The sequence below is a fragment of the Colias eurytheme genome, chromosome 20, assembly GCF_061535395.1.
Source record: "Colias eurytheme isolate Ceu_HAF_F1 chromosome 20, ilColEury1 Martin Lab GWU primary, whole genome shotgun sequence".
Taxonomy (NCBI): Eukaryota; Metazoa; Arthropoda; class Insecta; order Lepidoptera; family Pieridae; genus Colias; species Colias eurytheme.
Window position 1 is genome coordinate 6,321,109 of NC_142999.1, and position 18,265 is coordinate 6,339,373.

The 18,265-nt window shown below is 33.8% G+C and overlaps 3 protein-coding genes and 1 non-coding gene across 4 annotated transcripts; 2 read left to right on the forward strand and 2 right to left on the reverse strand.

Annotated features, from left to right (window-relative positions):
* Window positions 1–2,815: 2,815 nt before the first annotated feature.
* LOC149899734 (uncharacterized) lies at window positions 2,816–4,285 on the reverse strand. The gene has a single exon (XM_090114005.1). It carries the CDS (start codon window positions 4,247–4,249, stop codon window positions 2,816–2,818), a length of 1,434 nt encoding a protein of 477 aa, XP_089970131.1. The 5' UTR covers window positions 4,250–4,285.
* A 182-nt stretch (window positions 4,286–4,467) lies between these two features.
* On the forward strand, window positions 4,468–5,550 carry Taf12 (TATA-box binding protein associated factor 12). Its single transcript, XM_090113788.1, has 3 exons — window positions 4,468–4,845; window positions 4,990–5,182; window positions 5,377–5,550. Exons 1-3 carry the CDS (start codon window positions 4,639–4,641, stop codon window positions 5,502–5,504), a joined length of 528 nt encoding a protein of 175 aa, XP_089969914.1. The 5' UTR covers window positions 4,468–4,638; the 3' UTR covers window positions 5,505–5,550.
* A 1,100-nt stretch (window positions 5,551–6,650) lies between these two features.
* LOC149899736 (uncharacterized) lies at window positions 6,651–18,225 on the reverse strand. The gene is made up of 4 exons (XM_090113913.1): window positions 17,756–18,225; window positions 16,184–16,310; window positions 15,886–16,061; window positions 6,651–7,528 (listed from the first exon to the last, which is right to left on the reverse strand). The coding sequence occupies exons 1-4, from the start codon at window positions 18,119–18,121 to the stop codon at window positions 7,430–7,432; spliced, it is 768 nt and encodes a 255-aa protein (XP_089970039.1). The 5' UTR covers window positions 18,122–18,225; the 3' UTR covers window positions 6,651–7,429.
* On the forward strand, window positions 7,753–7,824 carry TRNAQ-UUG (transfer RNA glutamine (anticodon UUG)). Its single transcript has one exon. It is a non-coding gene; the product is annotated as a tRNA-Gln (tRNA).
* Window positions 18,226–18,265: the final 40 nt, after the last annotated feature.

The following is an 18,265-nucleotide window of genomic DNA, read 5'->3' on the forward strand; positions in this document are numbered from 1 at the left end:
AGAGGCATCAGTATAGAAGTAATTGTAATCGTGCCAACGAGATGAAATGAGTCTATTGAGAGACATATTTGCATCAGGGGAACTTTTAATTATACCACAACTTAAAATAATGGAAGGCTTAAAAACTAGAGCATTGTAATTTGTTAGATATAGAGGGTGATTATCAAGTTGAAAAGAAGGATCTGGAAGGCGATAAAACTTAATAAGGCTTTTAAGGATACAAGGGAAATCAGATGGCGAACGTAAAGTATTGGAGGTGAGAGAATGTAATAGATTCTGGAGCTTGTTAAGAAGAGGATGTGATGAGTACTGCGTTATTTTAAAAAAGTATTTATCGGCAAGATACTGTCGGCGAAGAAACAGAGGTGGATCCACAGATTCTACTTGGAGAGCGTTAACTGGAGACGATTTCATTGCACCAAGTATGTGGCGTAAACATTTATATTGGATCTTATCTAGTTTTACCAATGCAGATTTACTACAAGGCTCAAAAATAAAAGATGCATAATCTAGGTGGCTTCGAATTATTGCATTATAGACGAGTTTCTGGCAATATGGATGGGAACCCCACCACACTCCAGCGAGTGAACGTAGCACATTAATATTTTTTTCGCACTTTTGTACAATGTAGTCAATGTGTGCAATACCACTTAATTTTTGATCCAACACAACACCCAAAAATTTGACCTTACTTACCACAGGCATTACAGAACTGTCAAGAATCACCACGGGGGGAGAAAATGAACGTTTTTTGGTGAATACTACAATATTACTTTTAGCTGGTGATAGAGACAGACCATGGTCATTCATCCAGACTTCTAAATTGGATACTGCACTATTAAGGCGTTCAACGACATCATCCATATTGTCAGATGAAGCATACAATGCAATATCGTCCGCATACTGTAAGATATTGCAAAACGGAGTAACAGTACTTTCTAAATCATTCGTGTAGATTGAATAAAGAATTGGGCTCAAAACTGATCCTTGGGGAAGGCCCTTAAATGTAACTCTACTTGAAGAAGAGCCGCGCACATGAATATATCTTATCGTTAATAGATTCATGATAAAACGTATCATCCTCGCAGGGATACTCATCTGAGACAGCTTATGTCTGAGTACCGGAAGATGGACGTTATCATACGCTGATACAATATCTAGGAACACACCCACCAAGAATCCTTTTTGCTGAAAGGCTAAGCGTATGTCAGTGGTAAGGATATTGAGGCTATCTAAAACACTCATGCCTTTCCTAAACCCAAATTGAGAGCGAGCAAGGAGATTATTTCTCTCAACGTGCCACTCCAGTCGGTTTTTTATTAAATGTTCCATAACTTTGGATAATGTGGAAGAAAGTGCAATAGGTCTATAAGAATTAGGATCAATCGGGTCTTTACCAGGTTTTAAAATGGGTATGATGAGTTGGGATTTCCAGGAATCAGGGGTAGAACCGGTTTCATAAAATAAATTAATCAAATTGAGAAAATATGACTTTGTTGAACTATTAGATCTACTTAAAAATGAATAGGGGATGCCATCTAGCCCTGGGGACGAATCCTTTAGGCCTTCAAGCACGGTATCCAGCTCTTGGCTAGAAAACTGGCTATCTATTCCATAAACATTATTATAAGAAATAAAATCAAATGGAGGTAGGAGAATAAGATCCGCAGAAGGGACAAAAGGGGGGGCTAATTTATTTATAAAATCATTGAGCCAGATATCAGGGTTATTGGAGGATGGGTTGGCATAGGAAAGAGAACCACGGAATCTACGGATATTTTTCCATACAATGGATGGAGGTGTAGTAGGTGATAAACTCTCGCAGAATCGTATCCAGCCTCGTTTCTTTTTTTTAGAAAGAAATCGTTTCGCATGAGCAGCATTTCGTTTGTAAACAATAAAATTTTCGAAACTCATATTAGAATTGTACCTGTCTTCGGCATTCCTTCGCTCAATAATTACCTCAGAACATTCGTGATCCCACCAGGGAGGGGATATTTTTCTGGGAGAGGATGAGGCGGTTCGCTTTACAGGCAGGGTTTCAGAAGCAGCAGAGTGGAGACAGGTAACAAAGGAGTTATATGAGAACATGCAATTTTGTCGAAGAATTTCTGGTAGATTAGCTACTTTAGAATCAAGATTGAGTGCAAAAGAGTCCCAATCAGCGCTTTCTAATTTATATTTAAGTAAGGGAGGAAAAGAGGAGGTGGGGATATGAACAGTACGAGAACAGGAAAGGAGAATTGGGAAATGATCACTACCAAATGTAGAGGGAAGGGTGCGGCAAGAAAGGGATGAGGCTAATATAGATGAACAAATACTTAAGTCGACTACAGTTCTAGGATTTTGCATGGGGGAAACTCTTCTAGTAGGGGCACAATCATTGATTATACATAAATTTAGATCATCAAAGAGGTCCACTAAAAGTCGTCCAAAGGTATCACACATATAAGATCCCCATGAAGTATGGTGGCCATTGAAGTCTCCCATAACTATCACGGGAGAGGGGAGAGAGGAAATAATTAACGATAGATCAGGGATGATACTGGGATGAGGATGAGGTATATAAACAGATAAAAAGGAGATATCAAAGGCTCGCACTGCGACGGCGTTGAAATACCGCCCGTGCGACGGAAGAGGGATCTGGGTGAATGGGATCGATCGGTTTACAAGTAGAGCACTTCCAGCATAACCGTCATCCCTGTCATCACGCAAACAAGAAAATCCCGGAACCCAATAATGAGAACCAGGAATTAACCATGTCTCCGAGATGGCAGCCACAACAGGCTTATGCAAGGCAATTAACTCTATCAGATCATGTTTTTTGCGACGAATACTCTGTGCATTCCACTGGAGGAACACTAGATCCATGGTTTGAAAGAATGGAAGAAAAACGGGAGAATCTTAAGGCAACGTTGGACGGTAATTTTTCGGGGTATTCATTTATTAAACTTTCAATAAAAGATAAACACATATCTAAAAGTTTATCATCGCGCGAAGGGGCCGAGGGTGAGGTAGTATTATTAATTAGAGCGCACCCATTGGGGAGGGAAGGTGGAACGTCGCGAACAATGGCGTTATGAGCGACTGTATCATAAGTGGTTCCCAAAGTAGCCCTGGGGCGGGGAGATCTCATTACAGTTTTTTTGTAAGAAACCGTAGGGATAGGTTGGCTTGATAATGTGAGGTGGGATTCAGGCGTTACTGAGTGGATGGTGGATGGATGGGTCTTAACGTTTTCCGCAAATGTTTTGCGTGAAGCTGGGATCAACTTTGATGCCTCTTCAAATGAGACACCTTCAGTCGCCATCAACAATTTAATCGCTTTTTGACGACCCTGCTCTGGGCAGCTTTTGTCAGTTGCAAAGTGGTTAGCTGAGCAGTAGAGGCAGGACGCCTCTACTTCTGTTTTGGGACAGGTATCACCTGCGTGCATTTGAGTGCACCGATAGCAGCGATCTTTGGAACGGCACTGTTCACGAACGTGACCGAACCGACAGCACTTAAAACACTGAATTGTTGGAAATTGATAGACCTCAACCGGCATGGCAGTGTATAAACAGTATATTTTATTAGGCATAGTTTGCCCCTGGAAGGTAAGGACTACAGATTGGGACGGTGTCCAAGACGTCACTCCATCAATTTTCTGCTTTTTATTTAAACGCCTCGCCTTTAAAACCTTACCACGTCCTCCTGGAAAGTCTATGTAACTTACAAATTCCTCCATTGACCATTCAGTAGGGACACCCTTGACGATGCCCATACGGGTTATATGGAACAAGGGAATAGTTGCTTGAAACTTCGCTTCCTTTAAACTTGAAAAATTAAGAAAATTATTTGCATCTGCTGCTGAAGTAAATTGTACCGATATTTTATTACGGCCTATAGGTCTAACACCATCTTTAGTTATGTTCTGGACACGGTGTTTATATAAGAACGAACCGAATTTAATGGGTCTTATACTTAGACCAGCCGAAGGGTCTTCCTCTGTGCGAGACACATATACTATGTATGGTCCACTCTCTTCGCCAGTGTAAGATGGGGGATTCAAAAGAATTGGATCAATATAGGTAGTTTGGGAGGCTGGGATAGTATAGTCGTGATCAGGGATATGGCGTTTGGAGGGTAAAATGTCAGAGTCTTTAGAGGAGTGATCGGAACGGGGCCTTTTGTGGCCCGTAGACTCCGCTTCCATCATCTCACTCTGTAGATCCGGTGGTTTATTAAGGTCTGGAGGGTCAGGACCCATATTGCAGAAGGAAAATTAGTTTTCAATTGCTTACCTAAACAGCACAAACACAACAAAAAGTTTGGTATCACTAGAAAAATAATAGGATAATAAAAAACGTAAAAAACAAAAACAATCTCTGAGACACGTGTTTTCTCCGACACAACAAAGCAGCGAAAAAAAAAGAAAACGAAAACTATGGTCACCGTAATTTTTTGTCGTTTGACATTTGACAACAAATAAACGTCAATCATTCTGTATTTTTGATAGATACTTACTGACGCTTTTTATTTTTGCAACTTTGTAATAAAAAGTGATTATTCATGAAGGTTAACAATAATTTGAATGAAGAAACCACCAACACCCACACTACCTTGCAAAATTCCGGAACTGGTCGGTGATATATTATAATGTCGAGCGGTTCGATCCAAGGAGCCAATATGCCGACAATAGGAACAATAAACCAAGGGACCATACAATATGTGAATAACCCATTGCAAAGTCCACAATTACAATCTTCTTCTATCCAAGGATCGCCGTCTCAACACAGCCCTATGGGGCAGGCTCAAGTTAACTCTAAAAGTAATCAAAACTCTTCTGGAGATCAGACAACACAGGTAAATGGTCAATGTATACATTACTCGATCATTGTGTTTACAGGCATATAAATATTAACATTATTTACATATCATATAAATTATTGGTGTATATTTTGTTGCTTTGGTCAAAATATGTCAATAATGTGCTAATTTCTATTTCAGCTATTAAGTAGACCAAGATTGCAAGAACTAGTAAGAGAGGTGGATCCCACGGTGCAATTAGATGAGGAAGTAGAAGAGATGCTGCTGCAATTAGCTGACGATTTCATTGACACTACATTAAATGCAGCATGCTCCCTCGCTAAGCATAGACACGCTCCCACTGTGGAACTTAGAGATGTTCAATTACACTTAGGTAATGTATCTAGATTTTTATAAATTTATTACTTTTTTTAAATCTTTATTTAATAGATTTATTTACTTTTGTTTGTTTTCAATATGTAATCATTAGACATGTCCTTTTTGTAATCTAAGTCTGCAAACAATTCCTTATCTGTCATTTAAGTTTCCATTGAAGTCAATTACTAAATGTTATATTTTTTCTTACAGAAAGACAATGGAATATGTGGATTCCTGGTTTTGGTAATGATGAGTTGCGCCCATACAAAAGAGCTGCTGTTACAGAAGCCCATAAACAAAGAATGGCCCTCATTAGAAAGACAATTAAAAAATATTAAAGTCCATCTTGCTATTTTCCTTATTAAAAAAAATATGAATATGTAATCTGTATTATTTGATTACTGACCCTGGCCCTGTAATGTGTAAATGTTATGTCATAAAAAAATACCATAATTCTTTAAACAACTTAATATTTTATTTAAAAGTGAAACAATAAGAATTTGTCTATAGTCAGTATATATACTAATGAGTAATAACAAACCTGAAGAGTTTGTATGCACTAATATCAGAAACTACTTAGCTGATTTCATAAATTCTTTTACTGTTGAATATTGCACATGATTCCTGAGTGCTTCATGTAAATTTTGTACATTTTTTTACTCTGACAAAGGTGGGAGGTTCAATTATTTCATATAATATAGATGAGATCAGAACTTATCACTACATAGTATAAAACAAAGTCGCTTTCCCTGTCCCTATGTCCCTATGTCCCTTTGTACGCTTAAATCTTTGAAACTACGCAACGGATTTTGATGCGGTTTTTTTTAATAGATAGAGTGATTCAAGAGGAAGGTTTATATGTATAATAACATCCATTAAATAGTGGAGAAGTACAGTTATTTTTGAGGTTTCTAATGTGATGTCGTAAAAAATTACATTTTTACCGCTTACATTGCAAACGCAGGCTGAACTCTACGAGTTTTATCAAAATAATGTACTAAGTATTATACATATTGAAAAGGTTAATAGAAAAGTCCGCGATGGTATATGTCTATCTCTTATGGATAACCCACAATAACTTTTTTTTGTCATTTACTTTTTACGACAAATAATGGCTAATTTTCGATGCGATTTTAACCAATACAGCATGAATCCATAACCAATTAAATACCTTGAATACATTGTTCATTTCATATAGATCTATATGGCCCTTTACACCGTATGATTTAAGTGAATATTTTCGAAGATATTACAGATTTAAAAATTGCGGGACGTAGCGTTTGCGGCGGTACCGGCCGACCGCCCGGCTATCTATTTTATACCCGTGCGAAGCCGGAGCGGGCCGCTATGTTTTTATATACAACGTTCACAGTTTTTCTGTAGTGTATTTAGTATCAGCATTGCACCCGTGCGAAGCCGGGGCGGGTCGCTAGTATATTATAATGTAAAAAAAAATGGGATGATGAGAAATAAAAAACGAGGTATACACACAATAAAATTTATTTCAATACTGATACTCAACAGTACATCTGTTAAAATAATCACATTAAGTACTTAATGATCACAAAATCTTAAAAATAAACTGAACAGTTGTCACATGGTACTCAAATAATCACAGATTAATTAATTTTAAAGATATTTTTAAGTGCTGGAATGTATAAATATGGGCACGAAAAAGATGTTAAAATAGTATTTTTTGATAATATTTAAGTAACAATTTCGAAGACAATGTCATGTCTATGCAACAAACACAGTAAGTACTAAACTAAGTACTATTACCTACAACCTAAATAGAATCTAAGACGCCCTGGATACATAATATCTTCTTTTAGCAACATCAACAAATGTAATACAATAATTGTAAATTAATTATTTTTCAATGACAATATTTTCTTTCATTCAGCATAGCATTTAATTTTTTTTTAAAAGATGATGAATTAAAATTTGTTACATAATATCATTTTGAATGATTATTCTATTATCATTTCATTAAAAATATTGTGATGGGTTATAAATTACATATTATATAGTAAAATCTAAAACTTATTTTTGTATCTGTGAGGAAGGTTTTTTAATCTAGGTACACGTAAAAAATAAATAAGGCTCATAACCTTCTTAAAGCGCAATTTTTAAACACAGAATAGTGTGTTCACTGCCTACTTCATAGAACTGCCATCTAAGCATTACAATACTCAAGTATTTTATAAAATGCAAGCCCTGTTAGGCCCTACAATTAAATCCAATAATGGTTTTGATGTTGAGATTACTCTTCACACTCGACCGGCTTGTCGACGATGTACAGTTGGTCTGAGGGATCCAACTTTTTCCAATGAAGACTCTTAGACTTGATGGTCACTGGTACCTGTAAAGAAATTATTATCAAATTAAATATAATACTTCTATTGCTAAATGTACTTATAGTTAATATTAGCACACCAGGGTTCAATGAAATTTCTACAATGTTAATGACCCGATCTACTAGAATGAAAAGTAGAACTATATAAAAAATGCAAGCAAATACATTATAGATAAAGTTCGTTCATCACATATCGAAAACTTATCGACAAATTCAAACTAACGCTCAACGGTTCCATGGTGTAATGGTTAGCACTCTGGACTTTGAATCCAGCGATCCGAGTTCAAATCTCGGTGGAACCTATATTTTGTTTTTCTTTTTTATTTTCTTTATTCATACAATATTAACTTTATTCGCTTTGAATATAGACTGGGGTAGAAGCCTTTGAAAATAATGAAAAGATAAAAAAAATCGCAGTCAGATGAAACCCATTAGAAAAGGAGGGGAATATGATAAAAATGTAAGGAAAAATAAATTACGGTCAATCCGAGTTCGGGAAGCGGGAGGGGGGAGCTTTAAAGAGAAAAAAATGGTTTCTCTCGATTTCCGACAAAACTACAAGTCCTATAGAAAAAAGTTCAATGGCAAAGTTGTAGGTAATTAAAAGTTCTACAACTTTTGTATTCACAATTTTTTCACATAACCTAAAAATTTAGGTGAAAAATTCAAAAAACCAAGTATTTGGTCTTTTATTTCTATCTACTTCAAAATTTATTTTTTTTCTACGAAATTTGGTGGAAACTTACTTTATTATGTCCCAAATACACTGTAATTTATTTGATTGAAAATATTTATTTTTTCGCCTTATTTTGAATTAATACCAAAAAAACAACCTAATTTTCAATCGAAAAGTCACCCGTCAAAATATCAGCTTTTTTCAAAAACTTGGGGTGCCTTTTATTCATTGAAATCTCTACTTTCATATGGTGTAAAAAAAATAAACACCACCATAGTAAATGTTCTCAGGAAATGCATACAAACAGTCTGAAAATTAGCTTTTACTAAATCAGGCACACTTCTTGAACTCTATATCTTCTCTTGTATCGGCTTTTCGGTAATATTTCAAAAGAAAAATAATTATCTGTTCTAAGTTTAATATTTTACAGCATATTCAAAAGCAAAATGATGTCGATAAAAACATTTCAGGTAGTTCGAGAAGTGTGCCTGATTTAGTAAAAGCTAATTTTCAGACTGTTTGTATGCATTTCCTGAGAACATTTACAATGGTGGTGTTTATTTTTTTTACACCATATGAAAGTAGAGATTTCAATGAATAAAAGGCACCCCAAGTTTTTGAAAAAAGCTGATATTTTGACGGGTGACTTTTCGATTGAAAATTAGGTTGTTTTTTTGGTATTAATTCAAAATAAGGCGAAAAAATAAATATTTTCAATCAAATAAATTACAGTGTATTTGGAACATAATAAAGTAAGTTTCCACCAAATATCGTAGATAAAAAATAAATTTTGAAGTACATAGAAATAAAAGACCAAAAACTTGGTTTTTTGAATTTTTCACCTAAATTTTTAGGTTATGTGAAAAAATTGTGAATACAAAAGTTGTAGAACTTTTAATTACCTACAACTTTGCCATTGAACTTTTTTCTATAGGACTTGTAGTTTTGTCGGAAATCGAGAGAAACCATTTTTTTCTCTTAAAAGCTCCCCCCTCCCGCTTCCCGAACTCGGATTGACCGTAATTTATTTTTCCTTACATTTTTATCATATTCCCCTCCTTTTCTAATGGGTTTCATCCGACTGCGATTTTTTTTTGTTTCAAAAATTATCTACTCTAGTCTAATACCTATTATTTTAAATAAAAATAAGAGATGTAAAAATTCAGTCGATTAAGGCAATATATTATTTTTACAGACCTAGTATAATGGGAAGCCATATAGAAATGCGACTACCAGGTAAAAAATGTTGTGTGGTTTTATGAAACCACGGTAAAAGTGAAACTGTTCGAACGGTTCCGAACACTGCTTTGTGTAGCGCATGTCGCGTGACGGTCGGCTGCCGAGTAGGTATACCTACTCGGCAGCCGCGATACACGCGACATGCGCTACACAGACCAAAAAGTTTGAGACGATGTAATAAAAGTTTCACTTTAAAAATAAAAAAGTGTTACGCTTAATAATTATTATATTTAAGATTTAGGACAGAACGTAAAATTGTACTTAGGTAGGTACAATTTTTTGTAAGTTGGTAGGTAGGTACGATTTGGATAGTTTCAAACTTATTCTTATTTTTAACATAATAGGTACATTTATCTGAAGACGGAACAATATGAAGTTTTAAATTTATCTACATCCTCAAATAAATATCTATATATAGATTAGCATTAATATAATAAGTACGTGACTTGATTTACAACGCAAAAGATAACACAATAGCGAACACGTAAGCACTCACATCGTCAATCGTTTATCATTTTACGTTCTTAATATTGAAATTACATTCTCGAGATAACCTCTAGGTTAATTATTTAAATATTGCGATATAACATGGATTTATAGCCTTGTTGATTGGCCAATCACTGCTATTTATTCAGACACACCCCGATCTTCGTCACACGTCGGGGAATCACTTTATTTGTATAATATGTTAGCACCATAGAAATCTAAATAACAACTTCTATGGTTAGCACTATAATATTCACCTGTAATTCTATACCTACTATCAATATAAAAAGATTATGTTTGTGTAGTATCTTGGATGATACTGAAATTATTTTGAAAATTATTTTTCCAATAGAAAGCCAGACTTTTTGTGATTGTTTGTGTTGTGGGCTTTATTTCTTATCTCGGGACAACCCGGGACATGCGGCTAGTAATTGATATAATTTATAAATAGGTACTAAATAGATCATACTAGGTACGTAGTAATAATACCTCAATGTAGGGTTGCCAACCGTACTATAATATATAGTATTGTACTATATTTCAAAAATACTATATTTTCAACACCGACAAATGTAACAAACAAATCCTTCATTAAAAAAAAATAAGAACGCGCCTTTTAATTATTGTTAAGATGGCTAAAGTCATATAAGCTATTGCACATATACAGGGTGACTGGTAATTCGACGTGATCCTTCAAAGGGGTTATACTAGAGGTCATTTGCAACAAATTAAGTCCAGCTAACCAGGGGTCAAAAATGGATGGTTATTGAGCTATGACCCATTTCTTTTTGAGGTGATGCAAGTTTTGGGCAAGTTTTTTTGAAGTGAAAACTTCTTTAGCGGCGTTGAGCACTTTTTCTGTAATGGGTATAAAATCTTAAACTCGCGTCAGTACACGTGACCTGATCGAAAAAGCGTAAGACAGATACCATTCCAAAATATCAAACATGCTCAACGTTAATAATCAAGTTTTCACTTCTGCCGGCACTCCCGGAGTGCAACCCCTCTTTTTTTTTAACTGATCGCTTATTCTTCGGCTTTCAAAAAAATATCAATTGAATGCTAACAGTGTAGTAGTTTTTTCATAATAATTGTTTTTGATAAAAAGGCAGAAAATTTTCATATTAAAATCCGTCATAGCTCAATAACCATCCATTTTTGACCCCTGGTTAACTGGACTTAATTTGTTGCAAATGACCCCTTTGAAGGATCACGTCGAATTACCAGTCACCCTGTATATCACTGATAAAAAATGAGCTTTTAAAATTGATAAAAATTGAATATGACAAAGCATATTATGACACTTCACTACATAGTATAAAACAAAGTTGCTTTCTCTGTCCCTATATCCCTATGTCCCTATGTATGCTTAAATCTTTAAAACTACGGAACGGATTTTGATGCGGTTTTTTTAATAGATAGAGTGATTCAAGAGGAAGGTTTTAGTATATAATTTATTATGTTTTAGACAAAGCGGGCGAAGCCGCGGGCGGAAATCTAGTTTATTTTAACAAAAAGCTGTTACACAGTGCCATAAGTGCAAAAATATAGTTTTTATAAAAATAAATAATTAACAAATATATATTTGTCTATTTTTTTTTTGTTTTTCCCATAAAATACTATATTTTTTTTAATGTAAGTACTATATTTTTTGCACCTTATTTTGGAAAATACTATATTTTGATGATGAAGTGTTGGCAACCCTACCTCAATGCATACTATGCAATTTAATGATGAGCCATTGCGATATGAATACGAAATAGGCGTGGAAAAAACATCGATATCGATCGATTAATGTTTCATATCAAATTGATCGAGTCATGGTGATTCGTAGGAAATTTATTTCTTCGAATAGGTACATTGTATTCAATTTCAAGCTTGTGCTATATGTACAATAATTCGCAATCGACAGAGGTTCACTTTGCATTTAATGCTGATTGTGAGTGTTACATCAAGAGAGTGGAAGAAAAATCAAAACAAAAGTTGTAATTTCTTTAAATTTTAACGAGGACATGCAACTGAGCGAGGGAAATAACTACTTAATATTATTTTATTTTACCGATACATGCTGAGCCTACTGTCCCCTATAATAAATATAAAATGACACACTGAACAACTATGTCATAATAATTTATTTAGGATATAAATATCCTTGTAGTCATGAACAAAATCATTAAGTCTGTTAGGCAATGTTGGGCCTTTTGCCAAAATGCTAAGTCTAGATTTAAACCAATCTCTGTTTTGGTTACACCTAAGATTGCCAACGTATATTAATAACCATATCAATTAATTTGTACACACCAAGATACCATTCCTATATTTTGTATACATATATATCTATGATTATTCTTACGATAAGGTTCTAGACCTAAACTATGTATGCTTGTGTTACAATAATATTTACATCTATAAGTTCATTATCATATTCATTAGATCAATTACTATGAAATGACGTAATGTGCTAAATATTCACCCAGTTATCAAGTAGGTTATCTAATCTAGAATGATTTTGTATTATAATGAAGTCGGTAACTACCTTAGTATAATTATTTATAGATAATTATCTCTATTTTGTTACTTTCTAAACTATTATATTTTTTACAAACGCATTTTACTACCCAAAATATTGAGTAAACCATATTCAGTATATACCTAGCTCCATTTTAATGTAATTTATTTTTTTAGGTCATAGACCGATAGACATTTTGTTTGTGCCCTTGATATTCATACATGGGCAGTATTGTTTTTTAATTACCATGACTGGTCATAATTAAACCATGATATCAATGTAAACTTAGTACCTATATAGGTATACATAATTTTTCATAATATTGTACCCTACGAATGCAGTGCGTTAGCATTTACATATAGCATATAATTTTATATCCTTTAGGCCTATTATTAAAATTACCTACGCTTGATTTATAATTACAAGGCCGTGATTATGTAACTGTATGACTAGGTATGTATGTGAATATCCTTAGTAATCCTACTAAGGTTGTAAATGCACAAGTTAGCAAATGAATGAATAAAATTACTTGATTTTATCAATTTCTGAAGTTTCCAAAATATTGTCAATATCATACAGGGAGTATTTTCTCTACTCGATAATTGAAAAATCATAAACACTAGCTCAGGTAGTTGAACATTGCTCAAGCACTATTAAAGGGAAATAAGCAATTTAGTACCTCTTTTATTTTTGGATACACTTGCAGAAGTCAGTTACCAGTTATGTTCAGCTTGTGAACACGTGTCACGCATTCATGAGTGTTCATAGTCCAGGCATCTAATGACTGTGTTTGTTTAGTCATAAAAAGATTCTTGATTAACCTATATTGCACTTTGCAACATAGCATACTCTTAACATTTTAAAATGTCTTTATTGTGGTAAAGAAGTAGTTACTTGCAAATGCAAACCAATATTGTAATTATTGTTCATAAATATAACAATTCATAAATAACAATTATTTTCGTTATTCTCCTTTACTATACAATATATACTCTAACGCGACCCTATACTACAAAAATAAATCCTTAAGGCTTAAATGCTGAGGCATTGTTCTTTCACACAAACTAACCTTCTCTGTTATCTATGTATTAGGGCAACAACATTTAACAAAAACAAGGCTAAGTACATAATATAATCAATCAACTAAAATTAGTCATGTTTCAGTTCCCTATTTTTTTCTAGAATAAATAAATATACTTATTTTCTGAATTTAGTTTAAGAGTTTAGGTATATGTGGTAGCCTTGGCAAACCTTACATTTAAAATTCTAAGACATTCAAAATACAATAATCAATCAATACAATTCTATAGTGGCTATTCTTCAAAAACCAAAAAATGCCATTAACTTTTGAACATTTCCACTTTTTAATAATATTAATGGACATAATATTATTTTACACAGTTATAGACTCGTTATAGATAAAAGTGGGCTGTTATTTTAGAAGGACCTTGAGTATAATGTCATCATTCTTTCATTGCCAACTTTTGCCATGGTAAAGTTGATAAGCCATCAATTAGAAACATATATGATAGTATATTTGTTAATGAATGTAGATTACTGTATAGAAACAAAATAGACCAACTGCAATTAAGTGTACGGCAATTCTGATAATACAAAATTAATTGCCATACTGGCCTAAATAATCTATACTAATATTATAAAGAGGAAAAGTTTGTAATTATGTAAGTATGTATGTATGTATGTATGGTTTTCACGCATAAACTACTGGACCGATTTCAAAAATTCTTTCACCATTAGAAAGCTGCATCTTCACTGAGTAACATAGGCTATATTGCATTTTCAAAAAAAATAGAGATCCTTACCAAAAATGCAATAATGTAACCCAAGGTGTAAAAAATTCCTTAATAAAAATGCTGTCATCGCGTGCGCTGCGGAATCTATTGAAGATAGAACAAAAAAATGTTCTACGGTATTATAGAATGGATCAATATCTACAAGAAAGTCCGCGATACCATATGTCCATCTTCAGTAGTTATGTTACTACAACAACTTTTTTACGTTTTCAAAGTAAATAGAAGTGCCGACAGTAATCAAACCATGTTATCCATACACATATATTAATCCTTATCCCATTAAATGATGTTTTATTATAGACTGTTTCAATACCAGCAAAATACTTTTTAAATGAAAAGAATTGGATATTCCATTCAAAAGATATAACGAATTTTTAAAAGTGTCAATCTACAGAAAATAGTAGGTATACTGTTCGAGCAGGCCGTAGTGCGGGGGTCACGGAGGAATTCTACCAATATGCGTCTTGACGGAACACAGTGGGGTTTTGGTCAGTAGGAATCCGACATAACCCACGGCCCCTCCCCCGGAGGCCGTGGGTATCTATGAAAGATTTCCCCACTAAAAAAAAAAAAAAAAGGCCGTAGTGCGGGACGGGGTAAAGGTGATTTTTATGTGATTAAAAATTAAACCTATAGTCCGACCTATAGTAGACTTTTCACTGTAACGATATCGCTATCTATGCGGGTGAAACCGCAGGGCATTGCTAGTTATTTAAATAAAAACTAACTGAAATAAAGGATCATAAAAAATTAGTTCAACCAACAGAAAGGTTACATACACACAAAAAAAATTACTTGAATTGAGATCTCCTCCTTTTTAAAGTTAGTTGAAATAGTAATTATTATTGTAGGAAGTACTTTAGGTTGCATACCAAGTATAGTGTTGCATAATAAAGAAGTTAAAGAATAAAGTACCTATATATACCTATTCTATACTATTCTTGTAAGTCTCCATTGTTCAAGATTTCAATAATATCAATAGTATCCATCCATTAACACTTCATGGTTATAATTTAAATATTAACTGTGAATATTAAATATTTTATTTTTCAATAAACATATTGTCCATCCTTGCACACATACACAATATTTAAATATAAAATAAAAATTTATTAAATTTTCTCATATTCATTAGTGCAAATGTATATGAAAATATTAAATTATCACTAATCTGTGAATTATTTATATAGAACTACTTGGAAATATTATGACTGAGATTCAACATGAATCATTTTTGTTATCTGTTGATAAAAGCAATGATCACACTTTATTGAAAGTACAAACTTGTATATTTATTGTACACAAAAGAGTATATAATATGTTTTGAGGTATTTTCTTGGTACATTCCTATTTATAACCAACTAGCTGCGCTCCGCGGTTTCACCCGCGTGGCTTCGCTCCGGTTGGTCTTAGCGTGATGATATGTATATGCCTTCCTCGATAAATGAGCTATCTAACACCGAATGAATTTTTCAAATCATACTAGTAGTTCCCGAGATTAGCGCGTTCAAACAAACAAACTCTTCATCTTTATGATATTAGTATAGATGTATCATTAAAATCTTTATTTATGACAATTTTAGCACTATCAATAAACATTACATACATAACCTTTATTGATAAAAAATTATCTACTTACTTTAGCAATGATTTTTCCATCATCATCTATAACAAACTCTTCCAGGCCAAAGACTAATGGGGAAGCATTTCCCAAATGGAAGATTCTAGATGATGTTCCCCGAGTTACTCTGAATTCAATTGTTTTCGCCATGAGCACACTGGTTATCATATAGACTGATTTCTTGCCTTTCAATTCTACAACAAAATTAAAAATTTCCATTACACAAAAAAATTATACATATTTGCATAAAATACATATTTTGTGCCTCATTGCACAGACACATGTTTTGAACATTCCAGTGAAATGAGTCACTTACCTTTAATATTTTCTGTGTCCAAATAAATATTATTGACTAGGTCCTTGTCCTTTGGAATGGTGGTCTTTGTGAAATTTACCATAATCACTCTTACTTTGTTCTTAATAGATTCATCTTGTAATGTTATCTGTTGAAATGCACAATATGAGCCATTTCCATTGTAGACTACAAGCCCGCATAGGACAAAAATATGGGTCAAATGAACCACCAGGGGACATATCTAGAACGATAGCAGAGCAAAAAATAATAAGATTCATCACTATGCCGTCACTTGTAAGCTGTCCAACTGAGTGCAGATGAGAATTGAAAAGTACAGGTAGACTCGGTAAATTTTGGTCATATATTTTTGTACGGCATTCTTAACCATCGATAGATCCATTAAAAATAATAAGAAACCGCTCAGTGCCGTACAAAAATGGTGGTCCACCAAGTCGGAATTTTTATTTAATTTCCGAGAGTTACCGGGGGTAAATTTGGTCATTTGACCATGTACGGCATCTGTGTGTAATATTTATATTTTATTATAAAAATATAAAGCAAACATTTCGTTATATGGATTTTTTTCTTTTTCAGATTTTTCCCCTTTGAACCAACGAAAATGTACGGCACATGAAAAAATATTATCTATGCATAAAATACTTTAAAAATAAATTTATTTCGTGTTGTGTCAAATGACCCCCTGGAGTGGGGAAAGAGAGGGGATTACAACTCTCGATTTTTTCCCCTTGTCCCCATGATTTTTGTACGGCGTTGCGGAATAATGGATTAAAAGCAGTATAGAAATAGTATGACACAGATGCCGTACATGGTCAAATGACCAAATTTACCCCCGGTAACTCTCGGAAATTAAATAAAAATTCCGACTTGGTGGACCACCATTTTTGTACGGCACTGAGCGGTTTCTTATTATTTTTAATGGATCTATCGATGGTTAAGAATGCCGTACAAAAATATATGACCAAAATTTACCGAGTCTACCTGTACTTTTCAATTCTCATCTGCACTCAGTTGGACAGCTTACAAGTGACGGCATAGTGATGAATCTTATTATTTTTTGCTCTGCTATCGTTCTAGATATGTCCCCTGGTGGTTCATTTGACCCATATTTTTGTCCTATGCGGGCTTGTAGTCTATTGCATAATAAATAATAATATTACTTATGACTTATCTCTATATATGATTGCATCACTAAAATGAAAACTCCTTATACTGCAGATTTTAATACAACATTCTGACTACCTACATTATGATTATATTTTAACTCTAGAACCTAGAACCTTTGAAGTTTGGCCTATAATAAATTTACAAGTAGATGGCCACGGGGTATGGCTAATCAAATTATAAGCACATGGCACAGTCATTTATTTATAATCTAGGCATATTTTAATGGTAAAAAGGCCACAGAAAATATATTTTTTTTACTAATACTCATGTTAGATGTAGGTTTATGAAAAAGTCATTGTACTTTCGGAAGTTAACCGAGGGACGAACCAAGGTCAAGTATAGCGCAATGTGACTGTGTTACTAACTTACTACATTATTAATTTTACAAAAACACGAAAAAATTGGTACCTTAACGCTTTCGTGAGGAAATTTAAAACTAGTATCTAGAAAATCACTTTCTTCGAGCCAGCTCACATATTCAGGCTTCGATTTAGCCGGATTTATATTCTTCTGAAGCTCGCCCAATGGTGTAAACATTTTACCGTTCGTTGGTTTCTCATTTGGTACAAAAAGAGACGTGACTTTATAGAGATCTGCTTCAGTAATATGAGGTATACAGACAAGCTGGCTGCTACCAATTTCTATTTCAATTTCTTCTCTGATGAAAGGCCAGGCATCTTCAAGCTTCAATGACTTTAAGCTTTCCAAACTCACATCTTTACGAATCTCATGAGAATACAAGGATTTTACGACAACTTTTAGTTTCTTTGGCATGATTAATTTATTTTATCTTCAGATTACAAACAACACGATCACTTCCCGTGACTGTCAAAATTAAACTAAGTTTTTGTCTTTTTCCTGCACGCAAAACACCGACGAATGACAAGGAAGGTTTATTGATCGGTAATGTTAGTAAGA